The 26913-nt window shown below is 35.2% G+C and overlaps 2 protein-coding genes across 4 annotated transcripts in view; both read right to left on the reverse strand.

The window, feature by feature from the left end:
• The window catches only part of LOC117125346 (bone morphogenetic protein 5-like), an 11308-nt gene extending 9796 nt beyond the window's left edge, over positions 1 to 1512 (reverse strand). Inside the window, exons 1-2 of the mRNA XM_033271824.1 lie at positions 1355 to 1512; positions 469 to 683 (exon numbers count right to left, since the gene is read on the reverse strand). Of these exons, the coding sequence (XP_033127715.1) occupies positions 469 to 683; positions 1355 to 1437 (298 nt within the window). The 5' untranslated portion in view covers positions 1438 to 1512. The remainder of the gene's footprint in view (positions 1 to 468; positions 684 to 1354) is intronic.
• Positions 1513 to 5555: 4043 nt separating this feature from the next.
• On the reverse strand, positions 5556 to 26913 carry LOC117125325 (dnaJ homolog subfamily B member 6-like). 3 transcript variants are annotated; one of them, XM_033271790.1, is made up of 9 exons: positions 26684 to 26913; positions 21635 to 21709; positions 20996 to 21105; positions 17579 to 17614; positions 16188 to 16316; positions 15358 to 15448; positions 13864 to 13914; positions 9584 to 9694; positions 5556 to 8728 (listed from the first exon to the last, which is right to left on the reverse strand). In XM_033271790.1, exons 2-9 carry the CDS (start codon positions 21703 to 21705, stop codon positions 8632 to 8634), a joined length of 696 nt encoding a protein of 231 aa, XP_033127681.1. In that variant the 5' UTR covers positions 21706 to 21709; positions 26684 to 26913; the 3' UTR covers positions 5556 to 8631. The 3 variants fall into 3 exon arrangements, with proteins under 3 accessions (XP_033127681.1, XP_033127682.1, XP_033127683.1); XM_033271791.1 differs by lacking the exon at positions 13864 to 13914 and adding an exon at positions 11076 to 11111 and having other exon boundaries at positions 26684 to 26910; XM_033271792.1 differs by lacking the exon at positions 13864 to 13914 and having other exon boundaries at positions 26684 to 26910.

The following is a 26913-nucleotide window of genomic DNA, read 5'->3' on the forward strand; positions in this document are numbered from 1 at the left end:
TATTTATTTATTTATTCAATTCAAATTTCAACACAAAAAACAAATAATATAGCCCTATAATAATATAATAATAACTGTGCACTATCTTATTTGTTTATATAAAAATCACAACTCGAACTATATTATTATATATTCTTGCTCTTTCTTCCTCTTCCTTACCGTTTAAAATTTTAAAATTTATATACCGTATATTTACAAAGCATTACCGCAAGACGATTTTCACGTGTTACGATATGATCATTATTTATGGTAAGTGTTGTTATACAATGCATCTTGTATTTAGCCTAATAAAATTGGAAACGGTAGAACCCCTCTTTTCGGACATCCCTATTGAGGGGACACGCCTAGTAAGGGGACACTTTTTAGGTTAGGGAAATTTATCTCTTATGGGCTCTACTGCTTTTTAAATGGAATTAAACAAACCAAAAGAGAGAGCATTAGATCACTTGCTACGAACAATAAACTTACATGAGGGATGCAGTTCGATGTGTTCCTCAACGACAGATGCTTGTGTCGGGTTGTATTCTTTATCTAAAAGTTTTCTCATCTCATTGTAGAAGGTAAGGTTGATAGTCTCATCTATTATACCCATGGCTGTAGCTGGAGCTGAAGGTGGGCTATCCATGCCTAGCTCCTGCAATATGTGTCTTTTGAATGCTTCTAACACAAGCTCTCTCTCTCCTCTTTGGATCCAATGAAAATCGTTTCATTTTGTTTTATAATTATTATTATTGATAACGATGCTAATAATGGCCTAATAACAACAATATTTAAAGGTGTTTGCAAGGAATCGATACAGATACAAATATAATAAAAATAATAATACAGGTCTCTCTCCAATTAAAGACCACTTTTTCATTTTCTTTAGTCGCTTTGGTCTCTAATCAGAATAATAAAAATAAGACATTTGCTGATTTGGGACCAAGGAAAAATGGTCTTAAATCGGAGGAATTTCTATTTAGAGGGAGACCTGAAATATTAATGTTAAAATAATAATAACATTTAGAACTGATCAGTATTAAAATCGTTTTGAGTGATTTGTCTCGGAATGGACCTCTCGTAGTAATTGTAACGAGTTCTAAATATGACTAGTAGTCAGTGCATTTTGAATTGTTGGTAACATTACAGGACAAGAATGAGGCTACTGCTTATCTACTGACCATTTCACAACACTCTAATTACATGTGAGTAATGTGAAGAAGTGTTAGTAATATCATCACGTAATCACATAGACAATGGGAATAAAAAAAAGCAAAAATTAAAAAAAAAATAAAAAACAAAAACAAAACAAAAAACAAAACAAAAGATACAAAAACAAAACAAAAAAAAACAAACAAAAAACTGTTAAACTTACTTTATTGTTTTTACTTCAGCCTCTAGAATTGCAGCAGATATAATGAAAATAGTCACGATCCAGGTAATCTTACTATTCGCCATGCTTCTATGTGTATGATTGCATTGATTAACTTCGAATGTGCAGTCGTAAATTGTCAAGTAATCGAGTCTTCCTTTCCTTTTTAAACCGTAAATACGTTTTGAACCTTTGAACTTTCGACGTGGGAGATAATGGTGTCAAATATTGGAATAAATGTCATGATTTTAGATACTGTACACGAAAGAGGCCGAGAAGTAGACCTCTATCGGACACTATTCACATAATTTTAAAAATATATTTAAACAATTTATTTATCTATATAGCATTCGAATTACGATCAGCAATTGACCAACCATACCAATAGGAAACAAGACTGTACAGTATACATATACGGTACTCGCCGTAGGTGGCACATTTAGCTAATATTGGACTGGATACAGAATTTATTTAAGCTAAACCTTTTATTTAATTTGTGCAATTTAATTTATTAATTATTATTCTAAATTTTTTTGATACTTATCCTTTTGTATTACTGTACCTAAATGATGTATATTGATTTGTAATAAAATTAAAATTGAATTGAATATGAGTAACTGATATACTGTACAAGAAAAAAGAAAGAAAAAGAAAGAAAATAGACAGATCAAATTACAATTCCATATTGTATGCTATCACAACTGAAGGTATAAACAACTTAATTCATCCAAAAACGTTTTGTATTTTGAAAGGCCAATTTGTTGCAGATAAACGTAATTGCCCCGACGATATGAAAAAAATAGGCCTAATCATCAGTTTTGGAAAAATTCAAACAGGTAATTGTTCGGTATGTCAGACTTTCATTTTATCAAAAGAAACGGAGTGGACATGAAAACACCAGTACAAATTATCATGTGCAAATTCACAATCTGATATTTTAAATGAAAGCCCTGGAAAAGGGGTACGAAGAGTAATCAAGAAACCCTTGCCCTTTATAAGCTTAATTATACAACCGTATAAACAAGACTACGTACGGTTTAGAAGTTTTTGTTGAGCGCCAAATTGTGAAGAGGATCACCTGTTAGTTGATGATAAAATAATTAAAAATAAAACAAAACAAAACAAAACAGATGGGTGTAAATTATGTAGTGATTATTTCTGAAAGTGATTGTTTCCAAAACATGCAAGTTTGACTATTGATAAATTGATAATGACAAGGAATAAACATTTTGGGAGGCATTAAAGAACCCGGTCATTGTCCGTTTATCAGATCATATTAGGCCTATAAATTGTCACGTGCATATCACGGGTGTCTCGAAAGCAGAGACCCATCTAGGGTTTGTGTTTTCAAATGCTGGGCCTCTGTTTTCGAGTGGGTCTCAGGTCTCGAGTCTCTGTTTTCGATGTCTCTGTTTTCGAGACACCCTGCACATCACCGTCAATTTAATATTTTTACTATATCCCTTGATAAGGAGATGGATCAATAAACTATTTAGTATTTTTACTTATGATTTTATGAAGGAACACTTCATGCCAAGCTAACACAAGAGTTTTAAAGTGTCTCCACAGCAATAATATACAATTTTTTAATGGTCTCGATAAATTTTGTTTCAAAATGTTGTTGAATAAAAATTAATTTTTAGTACGCTTACCACCAGTTTAAAGAAAACAAAAAGAAGGACTCTAGGATACGTAACAATTTTATGTTTTACGTCACAGTTTTGGTGCACAAAAATGTTTTTTTTGTTGAACATCAATATGCGTTTATAACGTAATTTCACAACTTAAAACATTTGCAACGTTGCTTTTACTACGTTACATAAACGTCATTTTTTGACATAACTACATAACCACAGCGTTCGCTGACGTTATAACAAGTTTAAACGATTGGTTTATGACATTATGTGTTTGCTAGGGCACTAGCAACAAGTGGACTAAAGTGGATTATCCTTGATGCGTTTCATACAAAAAAAAAATTCTATCAGATAGAACTACGATCATATCATGGTAATGTATTCTTTAAATTGCTGTCTCGCTTATATTGCTGTAATTTAGACTTATTCGGTTATATGCCTACTAGTTATGTGATTATTCAAAGTTGTGTAGAAAAAAAATACAGAAAACATCAGTTAAAATTGAACAAAGTGGAGATGGGCGAGATGAGAAACATTTTGTTGACTTTTCCAAACATGGATGATCAACAATTCCGACACAACTGTTGCCTGCAGCCAAATATTTTAACAATGTAGGTTATTTCTATTGCAGAAGCATATTCAGTTGGCTACACATTATCATTCTATTTATGCATCTTCAATAGTCCACCTGTACCTACGTACGTTCTTGTAAAAGTTCATAGGCCTACAATTTTCTGGTAACGATCCACTAACACATTACAGGTTTACAATATGATCAAAGAAATTGAACAGGTGTGAGACTTCATAAATGGTTTGACACAGTTGATAATGCCATGCTGAGATGTAACGCTAACTTCAACAGTAATTTATCACATCATACGTCTAATTCAAATAAATTATAGATGGTTATTTATGGTCGCATGAATGTAAGGACCCATTTTGAAACAAACTTTTAACTTAACGATACAATGTTAATATCTATCTGTCAGTAGGCCTAAATATAAATTTGTAAATTTTTGGTTCAGAAATAAATCAAATTAACTGCTATAAAAACAAAACACAAGGTCAACTGTTTCTCGTTTCACTAATTGTGCGACTAACCTAGGCCCACGAACTGTAATAGGGAATTGTTATAAGACAATTTGAAGTCTAAAAATCTTTCCACACCACTATAACATTTGAACACTAGTGATCTGTCCATGAGAATGATATGACATCATCACGCCCCATATATGGACAATGCCCATGATGATATGACAATCAAGACAATATACAATCAAATGTTTTCTGAGGAGGAATAAGAATTCTACAACTGCATAATAGTAGCAAATTGAAACAAAATCACTAATAACATAATATAACAGCAAAACGTACTTTGACAAAGAGTATAGTTCAACAAACACCATAGGATACAGTCTTTGTTTTCAGATAAACCCCACCACCCCCCCACCAAAAAAACAAAAAACAAAACAAAACAAAACAAAAAAAAAAAAACAAAACAAAAAAAACGAATCCATGACAGAAAAAACATTGGAGTTTTTAGAAGTTGGGACATGACTAAGCTTAGCGGAAATCTTAGCCAGTCACCGCCCACTCGTTCAAATTTGAGTGCCAAAGAGTGAAAACAAATGCACAGATTTGTATGCGAGTCGATTTCGATATTTATTTTCTAAAACTGTTTCTCCTTAATTTTTAAAGAAATTAATAATTCAATACTAATCAATATTTTAACTAAAAGTTTAAGACCAAAACCTAAGCTCTAATACAAACTTGGACAGCATTAAAAATTTATAGCATCTGATAATTTTCCCGAAATACACCCGCCAAATGTTTTACCGGGGAATGCATACGTACGTTGCACCAATTCTGACCTCCTCCTCTCTTTCCTCTTTTTCGTCGTGCGTTACTCCGAGTATCACTTTTATAAACTTCTATTCTGCTCTGTTTCCCAATCCTTCTCCGATTGCCTCTGATGCAAATCTATTTTTTTCTTCTTTTGCTGCTAGGTTCACATGTTTTATTTTTTCAATGAAGTGTTGTAATGTCTTTGTCGTAATGTATTGTCTTCAATCAAATATTATTGGAGTGACGGCAGATGTATTCTAGAGAAATTATTTTAATAACCAATAATCATTTCATTTACTTATTTTCAAATCGTAAAGTATTAAGTACACTGTGTTATATTATCAACGGCTGTACAGAAAAAGGTCCAATATATTGCCGACAATAAATAAACTTTGAATTTCGAAACGAATGAACATTATGGTTATAGTTGACCAGAAAAGTCGACTGAATGAACAATCAAAAGGTAACTAGAAACGACCAGGAGAAAAGTTGGTTAGATGAGACCACAAGCATAGGAGAGGAAAACCGAATTAACATGGTTAAAAAACTGACTGGAAGATGTAGAGTTGAATAAACATGATTGGTTACAAGTTGCCCAGAGGAGGTCAAGTGAGTACACTATAAAATCGAATGGATGCTCTTGATTGCTTACATTCTACAATTTGTTGAATGAATGAATTTGATGGTCAGAACAGGTAAAACATCACAATACAGCTACATATCAATCATTTCTTGTACCTATATATTTATTTCAAAAAAAATTACTAGCTCAAGCAAAATACCAAAACAAGAAAAATAATTAATTAATTAAATGAGGTAATTTACATATTTACAGTATCTTAAATATTAGCTAGATATCGATCTTTGCATAAAAATTTCATTCCAGAAAACAAAACTAACATATAATTAACAGCATACAACTTCAGAATAAATAATTAAATAAATGTTTTTCTTTTCCTACAGTACACACTGAAATGAAATCTATGAAGCTGGGTTTTATACAAGAAAATTGTTTTCAATCAGTTAGTTTAGTAGATAGGTATATTGTACATTAACAATTAAAAAAAAAGAAATTAAATACTTGTGAACAATTTTCATCATACAGAATGTATCACTACAGCTAATAACTATTTTCTTCACTAAACACAAGCTTTTAGAATTTAATGTATTTACATATAGATGCAAGAGCTTTTAGATAAAAGGGATGGTTTCCACTGAATTCAACAACACAAATTTTGGTCAATTTTTATGTTGAAAGAAAACAATATTCTCTAGTCAAATGGTTAAAGTTATAGCACCTAGCCATATTCTCCCTGGCTTTTTAAAAACAAAACAAAGATTCTATCTAGACCTATTACTCATGAAACACCCACCTGTGTCAGAAGTAGGCCTATGTACCCTCTGAGAGACTCCTTTAGCAGGAGTTCTCAGGGGGGTGAAACCCCAGGGCATTTGATTACACAATGTCTTTATTCATTTGGATCTGTTCAACCATTAAGCCTCAGTGGTCTAATGGTTATGATGCTCACCTTGACAGCGAGAGGTTGCAGGTCGCAGGTTAGAGTCCAGTCAGAGGCATTTTATTACACAATTTCTTTATTCATTTATTTATAGGACTACATTCATTGAGTACAGTGGCAGATCCAGCTTTTTGAAATAGAGGAGGCCCAGTGAGGGACTTTCACAGATGGAAAGTTTAGACCACCTCAGCCCCACCATGCTTGGGGCTGAGATAAGTAAATTTATGACTATGGCACCTCTAGATGGCCAGAAATGGCACTCTCAAACCTAAATTTGTATTATTTTCCTTTTTACTTCAATTCTTAAATAATTTTATTAAAATTTTTTTTTTAATTTAGGGGTGGCCCAGTCCGGCTGGCCCCCACCCACCTTGAATCAGCCACCGGTGTAACAATATTAATACTTGTGCTACCCAGAGATTTTGGGATTGCAATCCCAGCAAAATATTAATGTGGCTCTAACGTCTACAGCATCGGTGTAATGGAAGGCAGCCTGGCCATTGCACTTCCAGCAATTGATTATCTTTTTTTTCCCTTTTGATAGCATGCCTCCATAGAAAAAAATGATAATAATGATAATTTGGGTTACCCCGACAGCACGGTCAGAGGCTGTTCTGTTTTGAAAGGTCACACATTTGACACGCTGAAGAACATTTATTGGAGGATGGATGCCTACAGGCGCTGTTTTACTGGTAAGTTTGGCGTGTTGGATTTTTGGAGGTCATTTCAACAAATCCTGATTCGGGGCACATATTATTAATTAATTGGATTAGCACTAATCTTTATCGCCTTTATAGCCCAATGAATTTCCCCGATTTGTCAATCCGTACATTTTACACAAGTCTCATTATCAATACAGAAGTGGTTTTACTTTTATTGGTTATTCTTTGATTGGTTACCTCCACCACAGAAGTCATGTAGTCATTGATCAGGGATGGGAAGTGGTGACAAGGGCCCCTCCCCCATTGGGGAGAGCTAGCCCAACCTGTTGTACAGAACAACACAACTCGTTGGGGGACGGGCCCGGGGAGCACTTGCATACCAACCAAACATGGAGGTGCCGCAGCCACTTCAAGATATGAGACACTTGTGCTACCTATTTTACTGAAAATTAGTAGGGACTTGTTACCAAAATCGCACTGTGCTCTAAAAGATGACATGAAAAAGGCCATTCAATAGTGCCAGAGAGGGCACAATATTGACTGGTTCCTGATGGCATAAAGTGTTCCGTCTGGTCGTGATTTTGTGGCTGTACCAAAGGTACTGTAGGGATAGCAAGAGGCTTTACCAGCTTAGCACGAAGTATAACTTAAGATTCCAGCTAACATCGTGCGGAAAATCATGCACTTTAACACAGTATAGGCCAGGAACTTTTACTACCAATTTCACCCTGGATATTTCCCACAAATGTGCTACCAAGTCCTCACAAGTATACTTCATAAATGCTGCAACTCCACCCATATTTCCCACACTTGTGCTACCAAGTCCTTGAAAATATACCCCGTAAATGCGGCACCTCCCTGTACAGAAATATTTAAGAGTGAGCCCTCCGGGGGGGACGAGGAGAGAAAAAAAAAATTATGTGTTTTTTCTTCACATATTATAAGACTCTAAAATTCTTTACAAAGCTATAAACTTCTAAATTGTCATAGTTTCAGAGAGATTTTGAGCAACAACCGACCTTGGCCACTTACACTCTCATTGGGGTGTCACACCCCCCCCCCCCGTCAGGGACATCGGAACAGCGCCATCCCTGTCACTGATGTTTGTATGCCTACTTAAATGCAAAACTAATGAGTGATCATCATCAAAAAATTCAGTTGAGTGATAAATAATGTTTATCTAGGGAAGAGGTGATTAAATTTTGGGGTGAAAAGGGTAATTGTCAAGGTCACGGAAATTTGAAATCTCACATTTATAAAAGGAATAGCAAAAAGTAATGAATAGATCATAAAATTTAGTACAACATTACAAATTAGCCATTCAATTTTAGGGTGAACTGTCATGGTCACAAAATGTTGTAAAAAATCACATTAATAAAGTGGTGTGGCAGAGATTAACTAAAACGAGTGCACTCTAGTAACTTATACTGTAATCCAAACAATATCAGGCTTTAGCTGCTGTCTAGAGGATCGTAAATGTTTAATATCTTAAACATTAAATCCTACTATACATCTTACATTATTGAGTTTTCAATACGCAAATGATTAATGCTGAAGGATGCTCATTGATACTGACTGATGATAGGTGTCAATATGTAAATAATGCTGAAGAAATTTGACTAGTATTGCAAAGCTTGCAACTCTCCATTAATCATTTTAGACTGTAAAACCCCATTCTCTTCTACTGTGACAATTTCATTTCCGTCTTGCACAACTCTGTAAAAAAAAAAAAATTACATGTATGTACATGCTGTCTCTTATACACATCTAGATTCATACATATCCATTTTGCATAAATAAATAAACACCTTTCTTGAATATACGCCTCTCTCAAATACCTTTCTCAAACATAACTACTGGTCTCAATTGCTCGCAGGTGTAGAAAACTACTGCAACCTACAGGGGCTGGATGGACCAGTAGACTGGAGAAACCACCTACTTTTCTTGAAGGATGTATTGGGATTTTTATAGTGTGTTCACTGGCAGGGGCGTGCAAGGAATTCCCCAACGAGGGGTCCAGGATCCCTGACGAGGGGTCCAGGCTCCCTGACAAGTGGTCCACACCTAGTGTCCACCCCACCCCCAGGTCAGGGGAAAAATTAGCGCCGCACCTGTTCACTGGCTTTGACGTTGCTTATCTTGGGTGATCTGACAACAACCAGTGTTCCAACACTGTACTGCCATAGCAAATTTCCATTTGGTGTGAATCAAATAGAAATTTAATTTAAAATAAATATGAGGCTTGACACCAAAACCAGCCTACTGTCGCTCATCATTAAACTGAGTAATTAGTTTAAGAATATGGCAGTATTGCCATAATACTTTTACTCATGACTTAGGCAATAGTAAGTCTATTCCGGTATTAATGACACATCATCTTTAAAGCTTATAATGTGGATATTAAAAAGTAAATTTACATTTTTTGGTCACTGAATCTGGTTTTGGAATGGCAAGCCTCAAACCACATGTAAGCTGCCAAGCAAAATGCCACACACTTCTCCCATTTCAATACCACCCTCCTCTCCAACAAAATATCCTACTCTTCCCCACAATAATACCAAATCCACTTACTTTGTAGTTTTAATTCTTTTGCCATTAACTGTTTTGATTGATGTTGTAGATGACCTCCGAACTCCACCACTCCCACTGCCGAATGATGATGAACTTGAGAATGATGAAAAGCTATCGATAAGAGAAAATAACAAGCTGGCTCAGTATATATAATAAACAAAAATGTAACCTTGTCAGTGAGTATTTAGTTTTAGTCAACCCTCATGAACCCGCAAAAGTGACCTCAAGGTGTTTTCAAATAATAATACATAAACACTCATATATTGCTTGGCTAGGACGAGAAACAATGCACATAACATGTACAGTGTGTATTAGACCACAGGTGTTTAACATAAAACAGCTTAAGAACTATATTCTTGTAGACGATTAATCATACACATTAAGCCAAGTAAAAAAAAAAATCAGTTACTTTCTTGAATCTCCTTGCCTCCCCTTTTTGCTGGCCCCTCTTTTTAAAATTTATTTTTTTTAGTCACTCGGATAACATAGTCCTAATTCGGTGTGAAAATCAAGGACAACCAATGAAAGTTTGATGACTTATTTCCCGTATTTTCGGTGACAATTACCTGCTCGTTTCCGAAGAGTGTACTGTGGTCTTTAACATGAACATGAGCCATTGCACACAGGACCAATGACGTAAATGTGTCTTTTGGAAGATGGTGTACATTTTAATACTTTCATTTCAGACCAGCTGTACTCGATTTATTCCTTTACTTTGGCCTGTAACTCAATCTCCTTTTCCTCTTTGTTTTTTTTTTTACAAAAATTTGGTTTTTTTTTATTTGGCCTTTGCTAAAGACAATCTAGAAAATGACAGGTAAGGTGTGGTGGATGACAGTGAACACACTTGGAGCTAATTCCACCATCTCTAACATCAAAAAACAAATCTTTACAAATCCAAATTATTATTATTATTATCATCTGCTGACATACGATGAAGCCTGTCGCTTACATTTTTTTTTCTCTACCCATTTAATGTTAATTAGCATTAAATCAATTATTATTGTTTACTATCCACTATTTTGTGGAAAATCAATTTGAAAATTTTGTGTATTTTGCCACAAATACATAACTAACACTGCCCTCACCCGCTCTATACACTATAATTTTAAAGCCAGGTTCCAGAGCAAAAAAACAATGTTGATATATTATACAACTTATTTTTCTAAGACACAAAAAGGGTGTTTAAATATTTCAAAATGGGGTAAAAGAGGCATAACCACCCCTTTTCCTACCATTTCCCCCAGTTTTTAAATATTAAAAAAATCTGTATTTCATTAACCGTTCCTGAGTTTTATACTCAAAAAGCATTTTTGTGTCTTGGAAAAATCAGTATTTTGTCAGGTTGAATATAAGTATGTTGTATTGATTTGTATTTAGTTGAATAGTGAATAATCATTATTTCCAGTTTATATCTTCAATTATAGTCATGAATTTCTAATTTCTTTGTATTTATGGGGACAATATATTTTCTTTAATCATACGAACCTACCTGCTTTCCATTCCGTCATTTCCAAAACTGCTGAAGCTAAAGAAGCATGCAAAAGAAATGTGGTTTATGCAAGTTTTAAGAAATACTATATGCTATACACATCATCAAAATCTATGCAAGCAAGTGGTAAATAAGTCAGTGGCGGTGCTAAATATTATCAACTGGCGACCAAACATCCCTGAGAGGATGGAGGTGGGGGGGATGCCCACCATAGATAGGACTGAGTTGAGCAAATTTTTAAAATAAACACTCCCTGATGCCTAAAAATAGCAGTTGGGCTGTAGAAATTTTTGATTGCTTTTATCTTCTCTGGCAGGGGGCCATGGTTATCCGACAGTGTTCCTGTGGCCTCCAGACCCCTTCTGGCACCACCGCTAAAATTCAATAGTGTTTTATTATGTTCAATAATTAAATAGCATTTACTCGTTTTATGTTTCACACTAAAAGCATAGCATCCCCACTATATAACAAGTATGCCCATATACTTTAATATATAAATAAATACCCCAAACTAATCAGGAATATTGGACATGTGGTACTTTTAAGTGCTTTAGATTAAAATTACATAAATCATACACTTTTTCAACAAAACAAACAACACACCAGCTTTGATATATCAATAGTCTATAAGTTGTCAGTGACATTACAGATGACTCACTACAAGCATAAAAAGAATTACAGAACTTTGGCCGTGTTCCTGCTGCATTGAATTTATCTGTTAAGCAAGTGATAAACAAAAACCCATAATTATTAAACCTGATACTATAATGTCGAGAATGGGTGAATGAATCCAACAGACTAAAGATTATCTGAAAATGCTATTGTTACTTTGATAATAGTCCAAAATGTAAAGTCTAAATCGAAGCAAAGCTTAACAATTTTTTTCCCTTTCCTTGTTTAGACTTAGATCCATGCCACTGAAATTAAACCTTCCTTTATATTCTGCAGACCCATAAAATCTGTTACTTCTTTTGTTGGATGATTATTGTATGCAACAAATGAGAATCATAAAGAGAAATAAACCATGAAATTAGTTACAACATTAGGGTATAAGAACATAAAATAAAATTACACATCAAGTGAGAGATATTTATAGAAGACATACTGTAACATAAATGTGGCAAGACAAGCTAAACCAGTCACTGGTTGCAAAATTTTTTTAGTTATTACTAGCTACAGGGTTAAACAGTAAAATGAGAGCTTTAAAATGGTAAAAGAATCATTTAAATCTGACATTTCCTTATGAAGTTACAAGCATTTAAACATAAAGCAATATTTGAGAACTCATTTGCATATTTAGTTAATTTTGGTAAATTTACCGTTCCATGTTTTCCTTCTTCCTGATGATGACCCAATAATAAAGGTCAAGATGTTAAATATCATGGCAATGGATTTACATTTATTTTATGTTATTTAAACATAATCATTGCATCTGTTGGTTTAAAGAAGTAATCTCCATGGGTTTGACTGGTCATGGAGGATCTTGACATAAACCTTGTATAACTTATGAATTATTCTAGTTGTAATGTAACTAGTGGTGGTATCAGCAGGGAAAGCAAACCCCCCCCCCCCCACACACCCTTAACATTATTTTGATTACTAATCCCTAATATTGTGGTCCAAAAAGCAGAATTAAGGCCATACTAAGCCACAGAAACTCTCCCAGTGACTGGTACCAGGGATTATTTTTCTGGGCCATGATAGAAGCACTATAGTCTGCCCCTTGGTTCAGACCTCCCCGTCGGACATGTCAGACCCCGTCGGGAAAAATTGCAGAAGCCACCACTGACTACATCATGGTTAGTGCAACCTGATTAAAGATACCATCTGTGGTTAAATGTAGAAAAAATACCAAGAAATTAATTTTAAAAAATTGAACTGTGTGTTGAAATCTACACACTAGCCTTGATATATCAATAGTCTATAAGTTGTCAGTGACATTACAGCTGATTAACTAGAATAAATATGAAAAAAAAAACACCAACAAATTAATTTAAAAAATTGAATTGACACGATTTAATAAAACAATCCTTAAACTAATTTACCAGCCAATTTAACAGGTCTATGCAAGGGATCTATGTAAAACGGTATAGCTGATAGTAGCAGGGGCGGATTTAGGGGGGGGCCGGCCCGGCCCCGGCCCGGCCCCGGCCCCCCCTTTTGGGAGGTAAAAAAAGAAAAAAAAGGGGAAAAAAAGAGAAAAAGAAAAAAATGATGGCCAAGAATGCCTAAAATGTTATGTTCGGGCGTCTAGAACACAAACATTTCGCGGGGGCATGCCCCCAGACCCCCTACGACAGTGTTGTCTCAATCGGCCCAACTTTCGGCCCCGCTTCCGGCCCCTCCTTTTGGACATTTCTGGATCCGCCCCTGAGTAGGGAATTTTTTAAAATTTATTCTAGTATTTAATTGAATACTAATAATTAATTTCAAATTATAGAATATCCAAATACTTAATTTTATTTTAAAAATTATTTTTAGATCACTGCAGATGTTTTAAAAATGTAAGATATTAAAATGTTCTTATATAAAAATGTTCTTCTATTATAGTTACTTACTACACATGCACAGTCATTGATTATATTGTAATCTACATTATAGTTTATCATGACATTTACCTAATATGGTGTAAAGTGAAAATCAAATAATACTAGTTTTGATCAATAAATTAGTACACAGCATTCCTAAAAAAAAATAATTTTAGTATGTGTAGTTCTTACACAAAAAAAAAAAAAAATTTACAAATGTATAATTTGGTGGTTGCACCCATGCACTCACTACCACATACCCATTTTGAGGAATGCTTTTCAACCCCATATACGGTGGTAAGAATGGGCCACTGGAAAGAAAATCATAGACATAAGTTTTTGTACGTACAGACATTTATTGTCTGCCTTGTCTGAATGTATGTTCGTATTATTCTGTACACTAGTGGCCGACACTGTTGGTGTTGATTTTTGTAAATAATATTTTTTATATATATCATAAAAAAACAAGTTTTTTTTTTCAGAATTACAATATTCTTTAAAGCCAGCCAAGGAAATTACAACACATCACATGTTGTAGCAATGATGTTTTGAACTACTTGACTAGTTATCTAGAGATCGTTGGTTTGATTCCCACCGGAATCACTTGCAAGATATTTCTGCAAGTAGTTTGGAACGTACGGAGCATTTGATACGATAACACGTCAGGTAGGGCACTACATCATCACTAATACTATCAAATCTCCTGACGAAAACATGATCAAAACATCGCATGTTATACCAGGAAGAATTAATTAACCTTATGTTTACATTTATTCTCTCTGTTGTAGGAATCTATTTTCGTTCTGACATAAAGTATACATACTTGTATTTATGTGTCATTAATAATTATTCTCCTCGCTACATGTGTACCTACCAGTCAAATTTCCCCAATTAATGCACTTAGTTTATACTGACTGGCAAATTAAAAGATCCAACTGCCAAATTTCCACAAAATACTGGCCAAAATGTTATGAAGTAGTGGATTGGGTTTTCATGATCTAGCTGCCAAATGTTAATTGCACACAAATAAAATAAGACTGCCAACAACTGCAAAGATTTTTTGCAAATCTATGACCTTAGAGGATGAAAATGCAAAAGGATTCATGTACAGTTGTTGTGAAAGATGACTTCTGAAAAATATCTGTGGCACAATCTCCAGACAAAATTTTTTTGGGCAAACAGCATGTTATCCCCATTATCTTTGTCAAGTGTTTTATAACAGAGAAATGCATAAACAATGTCAATGAGAATAATAATTTTGAATGCCTGTACTATATTATACTGTACTGAAAAATGTTTTTCAAGATCTATATAGCAGGCTGAATTTGAGTGAGCAAAGCTGAAAAAACATGAAAATTAAATGAATAAGTAATTAATCTTCTGAGCAACAAGGACCTATTGTAATTTGAAACAGACTCAAATAGTGTTTGATTTTCAAACAGGCATTCTTTACAAGCAGAACACATTTGATATGAAGGATTTTTACATTCTTTAAAAAAAAATATCCTCCAAGACATGGTAGTACTTTTCCGGATAGGACTGCATTTTAACAAAACACAAAGATTCGAACCTCTTGTAGTTCTATAGTCTTTGCTACGTCTCTTTCACCAGTCAAAATTATTTTGCATGCTTTATTTGTGTCACCCAGTCAGCAAGTAGTTTGTACTACAGAACCACAAATGGCACATGCCTACTGAGATTTATACGATTATACTCTGATATAGGATTTAAAAACTGCATGTAAATTTACTTACCCACCAAACCCCCCAAATGAGCCAAACCCAGCAGTCGCAAAGCCATCCTGAAATAAGCTTCCATGCCCCACATTCCTTGATGAGTTTGATTCTGAAATATATGAGTAATTTTTTAAAAATCATGTGACATACAACTTTATCCTATTTTTCTGTTACCCCTTTAACACTGCAAGCAAAAATCCAAACGTATTCCAGGATTTTACAATACCCGGGCTAGAAATTCCTAAGTTGTAGTTGGTGTAAGCGTCAAAAAGTGCGAGTTGGGTTGCCAAACATTCTGGGATCGATGTGCGGGACGCATTCAGCGTTGGAAAACCCAGGTGCACACCGGAGTTGCCAGTGTAAACAACAACGAATTTGATTCTGGATTATAAGCCTTACCTAGCACCTACCTAGCTTTATTCTGACCTTGGCAGTGTAAAAGGGGTATACAGTATGTCTTAAGTACATCCAATTTGAAGGCAACCAATGGCCTGCCCAGCTAACTGTGCATCTTTCTCCAATACTTCAAGATGTTACAACTGAGAAATGCACTAACAATGACAATGAGAACAATGTAACAGACCTCCCCCTACCCATCCACTATGCTCCATGTGGAAGCTAATGAGTGCTAACATGTGGGAGTGGTTAAGATGCTTGCCTTCTAATCCCAGGGTTCTGGGTTCAATTCCTGTGACAACCCCTACATCTCATAAAGAGACTTCACTGATAACAGCATTAAAAGTTATTTCATATATTTAAGAGAGGCACTGAATATCGCTGGAAGGGTCAGCCTCTGATTAAAAAATAAATTGTAAAAATTATTGAAAATTTTACTTTTTAATACATACCGAAAAAGACTGAAAAAGGATCATCTGTTCCAAAAAAGTCTCTGAAAATATCTTCTGGACGGCTGAAGTGAAAGGTAAAGCCTTGGTGATGTCCAGGAAAGTCATCAAAGTTATTGGCAAAATCAAAATCTAGAAGAAAAATAGACAATTCCAATTGGAGGGAACGGGCACACTCTCCCCCCAATTTTATAATTTCATTGCATATTAATGTTATTTATTGAAATAAATCCTACTCACTTATTTATTCTGAAAATGTTATGCCGGCCCCCGCCCCCTTTGAAAATTTCTGGATTCGCCCCTGATTATCATGTTATCACTGATGTTGTGGCTATTAACTGAATTTAGAATAGTAATTAAGTACCACACTAGTCTTTATTATGTGATTTATCTACATTATTTACTGTGTGGTAAACGCCCACCCCTCCCCCCCCCCTCCCAAAACAAAAAAACAAATTGGAAGATCAAAAAATACATGGTTTAATATAATTAAAACAGAACTGGAAAATATATTACAGAACTTCTTTCCTTGAGATACATCCTGCCCAAAACGAAACACATGGCACGAAATAGTTACAAAGTGCTATAAAGTCAAACGACGGTGTACCATTGTTTGACCTATAGCACTGATGATGATGAAGAGTGCTCAGAGGGGGAGCATGCCCAAGGTAAAATTTGTACCTCCATCTTAAAGACACCCCACTCCTTAAGGCACAGCTTCCATTCATCCCACTCCCTAAGGCACCTCACTAAAAACTCTCAAAGCAATACTTTTTTTTTTGCACTGGGTCTATGACAACAGACACTTTTGTGCATTAAATTATTAACATGAATATAAGTGAATATATAGTGTGCAGTGTTCGAAATAAGGCTTGTCCGCTTGTCCCAGCCAACCAAAATGTCCCTCGGACAACCAGAACTATAGGGCAACTTGTCCGTGGGACAACCAAAAAATTTTGGAACCAAACCTCACCTCAAGTAATCGTTTTTTGCCTCCTGAACTTTACTGCGTTGTTGTCAGGGGCGCGGCCATTTTGGATTCGCCGAATCACATGTTTTCTCGCGTTTTGGTCTGAGACTTGAACTGAGGTGCCCTCTCGCGTGTTACTTATACTGTGGCGGGCCCATAGAGATATAATAGCTCTATGGGCGGGCTGCACAACAAGGCACTGACTCACGTATCAGGGCGAATGGAGGCGCTGGTGGGAAGGCGTTCAAACTTTTCATCAAACGTCATATCGAACGATCTTAGGAAATGGCTGGGTTTGAAGCCGGACAACTTTAAGTTTTTCCTTATTTCGAACACTGACAGATTTAGAATGTTGTAAGTTTAGATATAAAAAGGTTTTATTTATTATTTAATTACATTCATGATAAAAGAACTAATACTGTACCTGAGCCACCACGATCATATATATTCTTTTTATTGGCTGAAATATATAAACATTTAAATTATTAAATGATTTGAAATGAAAAAAAAAAGTAGTTCCTAAATGCATTCCATATACCTACTGACAGGCCTTACACTTATACCCAATCTCACAACAGAAAATCTACTAAATATTAAGATAATATTCCTCAGAGTTTGATTTCAACCACTCTGTATTTGTTACTCTATGCTTGACATAGCTCATTATCATTAAAGAGGGTGCTATTTTTTCCATACATTCAAATGCGCATGGGCATGGGAAGATAGTGGCACTGACCGCCAGTTACGTACTGTTTAAAAATGACCCGCCCAGGAAATTAGGGGAATTTTGAGAGCTGGGTGTATTTGCTGGAAGCCTCTATTTGACAGAGGGGTTTATTTTTTGGTGTAAAATGGAGTTATAAAAAGAACGCCTCTTTATTTCACTGGGAATGTATAGCACAACACAAAATTATTGACAAATATTGTTAATGATTATGATACAGTAGCTTTTAGATCATACTGTAGATTAGCAATAATTTAGTTCTGTAGTGTAAATCTATGCATTCACTACATTGTCCGATGGTCATGTGAGCACTAGACAATGCGATAATCTGCTGATTGTCGGTGGCAGCCTGAATGGATCATTAAAACGATCGACTGCACACGCGTCACGACATTACGTTCTTCATAAAATGACATTGGCCTATGATCGTCTGCCAAAATGAGTGGCAGGCTTAAAATATTAATGTTAGACCATTGTTAGGAAATTGGTGTTGCTGTTCAGTCACTTTGTTTATATTCAAGTTGGCCTTTATTCTAAACGACATTCGTGATTGGCATTTGTTTGAGGGGGAGCTATTCAAAGTGGGATGTTTAATCAAATAAATATGGTAATACATACCGTAATTGTTTTCTGAATTTATTCAACACATCTCCACCATGAAAATGTTATCAAATATTCTACATCACTTCAAATATCATTTAAAATAATCAAGTATTCCAATAAGCATTTCAATTTAACGTAAAACCATGCTCTTATTTATATCTACATTGTAGGTGACCCCATTTAAGAATAATGCAGGTAGTTGATATTTCTTTATCACCATCTCATATCAGAAAAACAGAAAGGACAAGGTACGGGTATGGACGCAATCTGAGGCCCCCCATGCCAGAGATGAGATCCAAGTGAACAATATTTCACAAAGAATGTGAAGAAAAACCACTCCTTGGAAATAGTTACATAAAAACTTAGATACATAATTTTATCTAGAGTATACATGTCAACTTGATGCAATGCAGTCCCACGGTAATATATATTACGATCTTTTATTTAACATAGATGCACTTAACCCCACCTGCCTGTCACAACAATCCCACAGTACTTGTCACAGGGTAGCATACAGTATGTGAGGTCTCCTCATAAAAAGAGGTGCATCATGCTGAATTAGGTCAAAGTCAGTTTTTATGGAATTGTGTTGTAAATGAAAATCGTATTATTGAGTTTTTTTAGAACAACACCAACATAGCTCAACAGAATATAAACTTGTGTATGGACTCGATTTGTTAATAGAGTTTGTCCTACATTAGTTGTGAGGTTATCTATTTCTCTATTAGGCTATTTATTTACACTATTAGTTTTACTCTAAAGGCTAGATTTTCTCAAAACTGGGTTTCCTTTTAGTCTTCAAATGGCCATTGCTGCACCAACTATGCTAGACTAAATTCCAACTCAATTCCCAAACCAAGTAAAACAAATATAAAATATTTTCAGTTAACGTTTGTGGCTAAGTTTGTGGTGCAGTACAATAAACATATATGTGGCAAAGACAAGCCAAACCAGTCACTGGTCGCAAAAATTTTTAATTTTAAATTTTTAATTAATTTTTAGTTATTACTATAGGGTTAAACAGTAAAACGAGAGCTATCAAATGGTAAAAGAATCATTTAAATCTGCCATTTCTTTATGAAGTTACAAGTATTCAAACATACAGCTGTTTTAAGAACAATATTTGAAAAATCAGCCTTGAAAGTATAGATATATAAAGTTAGATATATAAATAGATTTCAAAAATGTTGACATTCCAGCATGTTTTGGCCATTAGCTCTGAAACACGAATTGCGACAATTGACTGGTTTGGCTTGTCTTTGCCACATATGCTGTGATATATGTGATACTATAAACTCAATTTTTAATTCCCAAGCTAAGTAAAACAAATATCACATATTTTCGGTTAACGTTTGTGGCTTAATTTGCGGAGCAGTAGTATAGAAACAATTGTTTCAAATAACTAATTCTATTAGTACAGCTTTGCAACGTCCATAATCACAATCGTATAAATGAAATTTTTGCTTGATGACATTTTTGTGGTGACACGTCACATATTTTTGTGATCAGTTACATATTTCAATCAGCAACTGATAAATTTTGTATTGAGATTGCATTGAACAAAAATATAGGTTAGAAACTTGGCACAGTTTTTGTATGCTAAGATCATATTTTGTGATCCTGACTGTTGTTTACAGCTTGGTAGTACAGTATAATGACCGTTACCAAAGATAATAAATAGCAGAAGATACTGTAGAGCAGTTTCCCTATATAGTGGAACATCCGTTGAGAAGGCATCGTGGGTACACGGAGAGCAATTTTACTGCAACCGCGCGGCGGCGCTATATAAAAATAATAAAGGCGCTGCTCTTGTTCGCTTGTTTCCATTAGTTTCTCCACTTAGTAAAATGTTCAAATTTTACTGCAACCGCAGGAGAGCGAATGTTCCATCGATTTTAATGCAAATACATGGAGCAGCTCATTCTTCTGCTATTTAAGTTCTTCGCCGTTACTACTGTATAACACTCTGGTCTTTCACAGCCAAATGAAAGATTAAGAAAAATTGTGGGTGCACCATCATCCTTTTAATTCTGGTCAAATGAAACATCCAGAGCTTGCCATCCTGTGACTTGCTATGCTAATCTATGATGTACCTGTAGCAGGTATACAAATGTACATGTAGTACTGATGTGATCTCCAATCACTTAGAATTGTATATAACCAAGTTTGGAATTGAGAAAGAATGTGCCACAAATAATGGGAAAATTCAAGAGTGTATAATACCACTTGGCTTCATACAGGTAGCTCAGATGGTAGAGTATACAAATAGTAATTGGAAAGGTCCTGGGTTCAAATCCTGATGGGGACATACATTTTTTTTGAATATTTATCATCATCTTTAATTTTCACCAGTGGAGGTGTATCTCCATTCCAAAGTTTCTATCATGTGATTAACCAAATTTATATTCTCGATTAGACTTCAGCTTCTTGTTTTACCCCTCCTCCATACCCAGTGGAAGAGCCACTTCAACACTTAATCTCAACTGTACAAAATAAACCAAAAAAAATGTTTACCATCAGATAGCACTTCATATGCAGCTGATATTTCTTTGAATTTGTTTGCAGCTTCTTCCTTATTTGAAGGGTTCTTGTCAGGATGCCATCTTAAAGCCAACTTGCGATACCTGAGGAATATTTATTTTATTCTCATTAATCATTTCATCATGAAAACAAAGCAGGTAGTAAATTTGTAGTTTGAAGATTAAATGCTTTCTTTTTATATTCCAGCGTTCTGGGTTCAAAATCCTGTGGTTTACAGGATGATAAGTAAAAGAGGGCAGTGCTTTAGGGCAAAAGGTCTTAGTCAGGAATTGGCTCAAAACAGAGGAGCTTGGAGATCTGCCATACTGTGTTGTGCAGGGGGAGAGCAACACTGTAAACTGTACTGAGCATGACACTTAACTTACTGCCAAACAGGGCACCATAGAGTGTCAATACTCAGTTATGGTCAATCTGTAGTAGTCTCTCAATCAGTGAAAACACAGACTTATTTTGATCTTTATCATCCTTTCATATAAGCAATTCATTGTTTTAAATAAATTTGTTAGTTTGACAAGATTTTTAAATAATAATAATAATAAGAAAAATACAGCACTATCTGGCTCTTTCGACAGTTTGCTATTATAAAGAGTTGGCACTGTTCTCAAGACTTACGCCTTCTTAATATCTTCTGCTGTAGCTGTTTTACTCACTCCAAGAACTTCGTAATAATCTGGCATCTTCATGTGTCTAAAAAAAATTGCAATTGCAAGATTAGCTTTCAAGTATAGGCTGTAGCATCTATAAAAGAAATATGAAACCTGCCACAACCAACATGCCAATTTGAAAGTTAGATAGTTGGGCTAATGATGTAAGCAGCACCCCTCCCCCCCACCACCAAAAACACAACTCAGAAATACTGGTATGGTGTCTGACAGAGGACAATTTTCAAGCCCAGAAAACCTTGACTCAGAAATAGCAGGATGGTGTCCAGTGGGGGATAGTTTATTAATATTGTTATATTGTTACCTAGTTATTATTCTGTTTATTTATATTTATTAGCGAACCCTTGCAATTGCATTTCTACGTAAAATGAAATTTACAAATGACAATAAAATTATAAGTCTGAATACTGAAGCAATCATCATTGTAATTTCTCAATTATTTTAAGGAATTTGCAGTATATAAAGCTTGTTTACGAATACATCATCATCAACTCCTGGCTTAGCTTAGCCTGTCTTCTAGGCCCTATGCAGATGGGGACTCAGACTGGTCTCAGAAACTGCAGAGGAATCCCAGTAGGGTCAAGTGTTACTGTAGGTTCAGGTCAGCAAAGAAATTCCAGAAACTACAACTTTTTAGAAGTAATTTTAATGAAGATAGGGTAGCTATTTACGATTCTATTTATAACTTTTTTACCTCTTTTCCTGCCCGCCAAAGCATACTACAAGGTTTAGAGGATGCATGTTGACCCCATTTGAGTCCAGATGCGAGGTTCTGAGAAACTGGACCTTTAGGTATTCAGATGTGTAATTTAAATGATTATTCATCTAAAATGATGATTCTTATTTATATATAACTATTTTATTTACTGTCCTTTCAGGGCTACTCTCTGTCTGACAGTAGCCCTAACATAAAATCCTGTCTGAATTTGAAGTGTTTGCTTTAATTGGACTTTTCAGAGGCTTGCAAAAATGTTGGAACAATGCGCCGTATTGGTCATAAGTAATAAGCAGGTATCATAATGTTAGGATAACAAAAGGGGGTACAGTAATGTACAGTATTATGGTTTCACTGGTACTGGCCTACCACAAATCTAACCTTGACCTATTGTACATTTAATTCTATTAATTGTAAGGGATGGATACAGGGTTACAGAAAAGAGGAATGGAGCTGGTTCCACCAACTTTTAAAATAATAACATACTTTTAATTTTATATGTAATAAAAGTAGTAATTTTAATAAGTGATTGTTTTATACTACAGTATATTCATTGAGCGGCGGTTTGGCACAGCGGTTGCGGTTTTGCTTCTTAACCTTGAGGTTGGAGGTTCAATCCGTCGCTGTGTATCCCGCTTGTAACCTTAAGGAGTACAAGTGGGCACCTGGTATGTTCACACACACGGTGTAAGACTGCCGTAGCTTACGCCGGCGTAAGCTAATCCATGGATTAAAATTCCAAAGTGTTCACACAAACAACGTTTGCTATATTAATGCTGGCGTTAAACTAGTAGTAATAATAGGCCTATGGGGGAATAGTTTTCAGTTTAAAATAATGTACGGGTTCTTTACTGTAGTAGAATTAACAGTGCATCATTAAAACTTAAATCTGTGAATTGTTCAAAGTGAACTTATATGATTATTGTATTTTAAATGAACAATTTTACTTCTGTTTTCAGCTAGCATTGTATTGTGGAACAGTTGCTGGTGTTGCAGGTTTTATTAGACAGTTTAAATAGGTTAAAATATCTTACAATAACACAATCAACAAATCATACATTATAACTAAGTAAAATGCAATAAAAAAAAAAACCCTTTACCATTTCATTTATAGAGAGCACAGGAAAGAGGTCAAAGTAACTAATCTATTGCAATCGTGATTGGTCAGTCTCTGGAAATGAGGTCAAATCATTCAAGCATCACTGGCGTTAGCTCAGTGGCGTTAGCTAATCTGGGGTCTGCAGGTGGCGTTTATAACGCCAAGGAGGTGGCGTTGTGAGTGGCCACTGCCTAGTTCACACACAAAGGCATACACTACGCCAGGCTTACACCAGCTTTACGCCGTGTGTGTAAACATAGCCTTAAACACAAAAATGCACTGATTACAGCTGTAAAATTATGGAATTCTATCGAAGGGACCTGAGCATGATTTGCATATTGTGCCATGATCCAATGACCAGAGGTACTGTAATAATGCTAAGCACGGAGGTCTCTACAACGCACTATGTATAAGTAGATAATTGTTTTTGTGTTTGTAAACATGCTGAATGCTAAATTTGATTCAATGGTGGCGCTAGAGGGGAGGGGCCTGGGTTGGCTACTTCCCTCCTCCCCATCGGGGAAGCATAGCGCCTCCCCCTTTCGGGAGGCATATTCCCAATCAGAATAAACAAATTAAAAAAAATATATTTACATGTAATATTTGTTTAGCCACCATATTGTTTTCATTGAACTATTTGTGTTAACCTTCCATCACAATAATAATAATGACAGCGTGGTTTTACAAATTTCATGCAAAATTTCCAAAATGTAGAATTTCACTTTGAAGAATGAGGATTTTTAAATACATCTAATGGTTACATTACATACTATTTGTTTTATTCAAAATGTTTTAGTTTTGGAAGCCGATTTTGACATTTAGAAACATAGGCCTACAGTGTACATGAAGTCATATCATAGTAACTCGATGCCTATCAAATAAGTATTAAAAATTTGCCATAATTAGTCAAATGAACGTGGCTTCCAGGCCATTTCTTCCCCTGGACCCCCCACTGGGGTCCTATGTGAGCCCCTGTCTAGGCATTTAGCCCTTCCGTTGGGCAGATCTTGGCGCCATCACTGATTTGAATCAAAAGTGAAATCTGAATAGGCTGGGTCTAGGCCTCTAAGCCATAGCCACTGTGAGCTGAGGCCCATCCATATCATTACCATTATTCATAATCATAAAATTAATAAATCCAGATTCATTCTACACAGCATTTTCATTTTCTATTTAATATTAGGTCTAGGAATAGTCCTATTCTCAGTATTTTCTAGGGTCATTATATTTACACTTGAATTTTTACTTCAATGATGTATTTATAACTGACCTTTTTAAACTAAAGTATGTATAAATATTATAAATTTGTTAATTCTTGATTTTTATGAAATTACCATTTATTTTCTCTTTTTCTGTATCGTCTTTGAGTTGTCAAAGTGGGCCCCTACGTATCAGCTATGCTGGAAAGGGTTACCTACTTTAAACATTGTTAACAAATAAATAAATAAAATTCAGTGAGTCGAATTGATAGAACGAAAACTATAGATACGTCCTACTGTATTCATCACTAGGGCATAACTAATGGTCCTACTAAATAAAACACGGACCACACAGAACCACACAAATGCAACATGATTAAAATATTACCACACGAGAGTAGAAAACGACTTGATAATCAATAAAAACCAAATTTTATAGTGATAGTTGTCCGAATTATGATAAAAATTGACTATTTTTCAACAGGTTTTTGTCACCGTGCTTCAGAAGGTAATGCAATGTCATTGAGTATCTCTAACGCATTGACGTCTACAGAAATGTGTTCAACCATAACCTTTTAAATAGGCTTACTACACTCACGTAATCACGTAACACTTCATCGAGAGACTATTATTTTAAAAATTCAAGGCACACTACATAAAATCTAATAAAGTTTAAAATTGTAAATAAGAAAATGGAAAAATAGTATTTGTTGTTAAAATTATTAACTTTATTATAAGTAGGCCTATTTAACTTGTACTAGGCCTATTTATTATTGTTATCACAAAATTATTATACTGTAATGTATTAGGCCTATTTAAATAAACTAGAAATTGCAAATTGCAAGTGAAGTGCTGCGAAGTACAACTGCATATAAATGTTATTTATGCGAGTCAAGTGAAAATAATGAATAATAAAAATATAACAAATAAAATATGAGACACGACCCATTTTCTATATTAGAACACTTCTCATTGGGTAACAAAGTCGTAATTTTTCATTTTTGTCAAAAAGTGTCTATAGTGGTGAATTATGGTTTAGGTTTTTTTTAATAAAGTTTCAAAAATTTCTATGTATGTGGAAAATGTAGTTGATTACCAAAGATTACAATTTTTATTTTGAAGACTGCATATTCTAGGAAGTGTACATTTTTTATGGGGCAAGTTTCCAAGGGTGGGTTTTCTAGGGGCGAGTTGACTGCCAAAGAGTGTTGCCAAAGTGCGAGCCAGTGTGTTATTTGATCAAAAGTGCGACATCACAAGTGTTAGTCACCGAGCCATAACGTCACGACAATGTGTGCGAGGTATTGGCTGAGATTTGTGGAGTACAATTCAAAAAACATAGGTCTAATAATGAATTATTGTGATGTTAAATAGACAATGTTAGCTATCAAGGAGCGACATTGTTTTTCATTGGGACCTTCGTCCCTTCAAGGCTAGGCCTATACCATCCTAGCTAGTCTAGGCCTAGAGTAGGATAAGGAAGGCTAGCGCGACATGCGGACGTTGGTACGTGTAGGTAGTCTACAAACGTCGCCTAAAGTAATTGATTTTACCCGGCAGAACGAAAGAAGGAAACTCCGTTTTTCAGTCGTCTTAGGCCCTTGTTTTTTGACAAACAATGACCTTTCAGAGGTCAAATTGCTGTCAAGAATATGAATTGACTGCTTCGCAGCAATTAGTTTTCTACTCTCGTGTGGTAATATTTTTATCATTTTTGCATCCGTGTGGTTACGCGTGGTGGCGTGTGGTATTTAGTAGGACCCCCAAGCTAGGCCTAGGCTCTGGCTAGCCTGTATGTGTGCCGTGTGCCTAGCCTCGCGAGAAAGAATGATAGTGTGGGACTTTGATATAGGCCTAGGCCTAGTAGTAGTAGTAGTAGGCCTATGCTTATTCAGGGAGTTGTTAATTAACAACTCCAACTCCCTGGCTTATTTATACAAGGCCTACAAAACCTCTAGGCATAGGCCTAGCCTAGTCTTAACTTACCGTCTGAATATAAAAATACAAAGTAAATGGCTCAATATTTAGCGCTTTTGTGAACCTAGGCCTAGTGTTATGAATGTATAATAGGTCAAGTTATACGTTTACATCCAGGCTTCGGTAGTACTAGACCTAGGCCCTACGTACGTTGTTGTGTAGCTGATGTCGTAACAATAAACCATACAGTAGTACCCAAACAAGCAAACTTTGGGAGAGAGGTCGGTCACGGTTGGTTA

Source organism: Anneissia japonica, unplaced genomic scaffold, assembly GCF_011630105.1.
Source record: "Anneissia japonica isolate Jap-2015-1 unplaced genomic scaffold, ASM1163010v1 scaffold315_len769609_cov171, whole genome shotgun sequence".
NCBI lineage: Eukaryota > Metazoa > Echinodermata > Crinoidea > Comatulida > Comatulidae > Anneissia > Anneissia japonica.

Coding starts and splice junctions, on each gene's coding strand:
- LOC117125325 (XM_033271790.1), bottom strand. CDS start 21,705: ATGAAGATGCCAGATTATTACGAAGTTCTTGGAGTGAGTAAAACAGCT. Junction 9,695..13,863: donor AAAAGCATTCCTCAAAATGG/GTATGTGGTAGT, acceptor TCTTATCGATAG/CTTTTCATCATTCTCAAGTT. Junction 8,729..9,583: donor AAAAGAATTAAAACTACAAA/GTAAGTGGATTT, acceptor TTTTTTTTACAG/AGTTGTGCAAGACGGAAATG.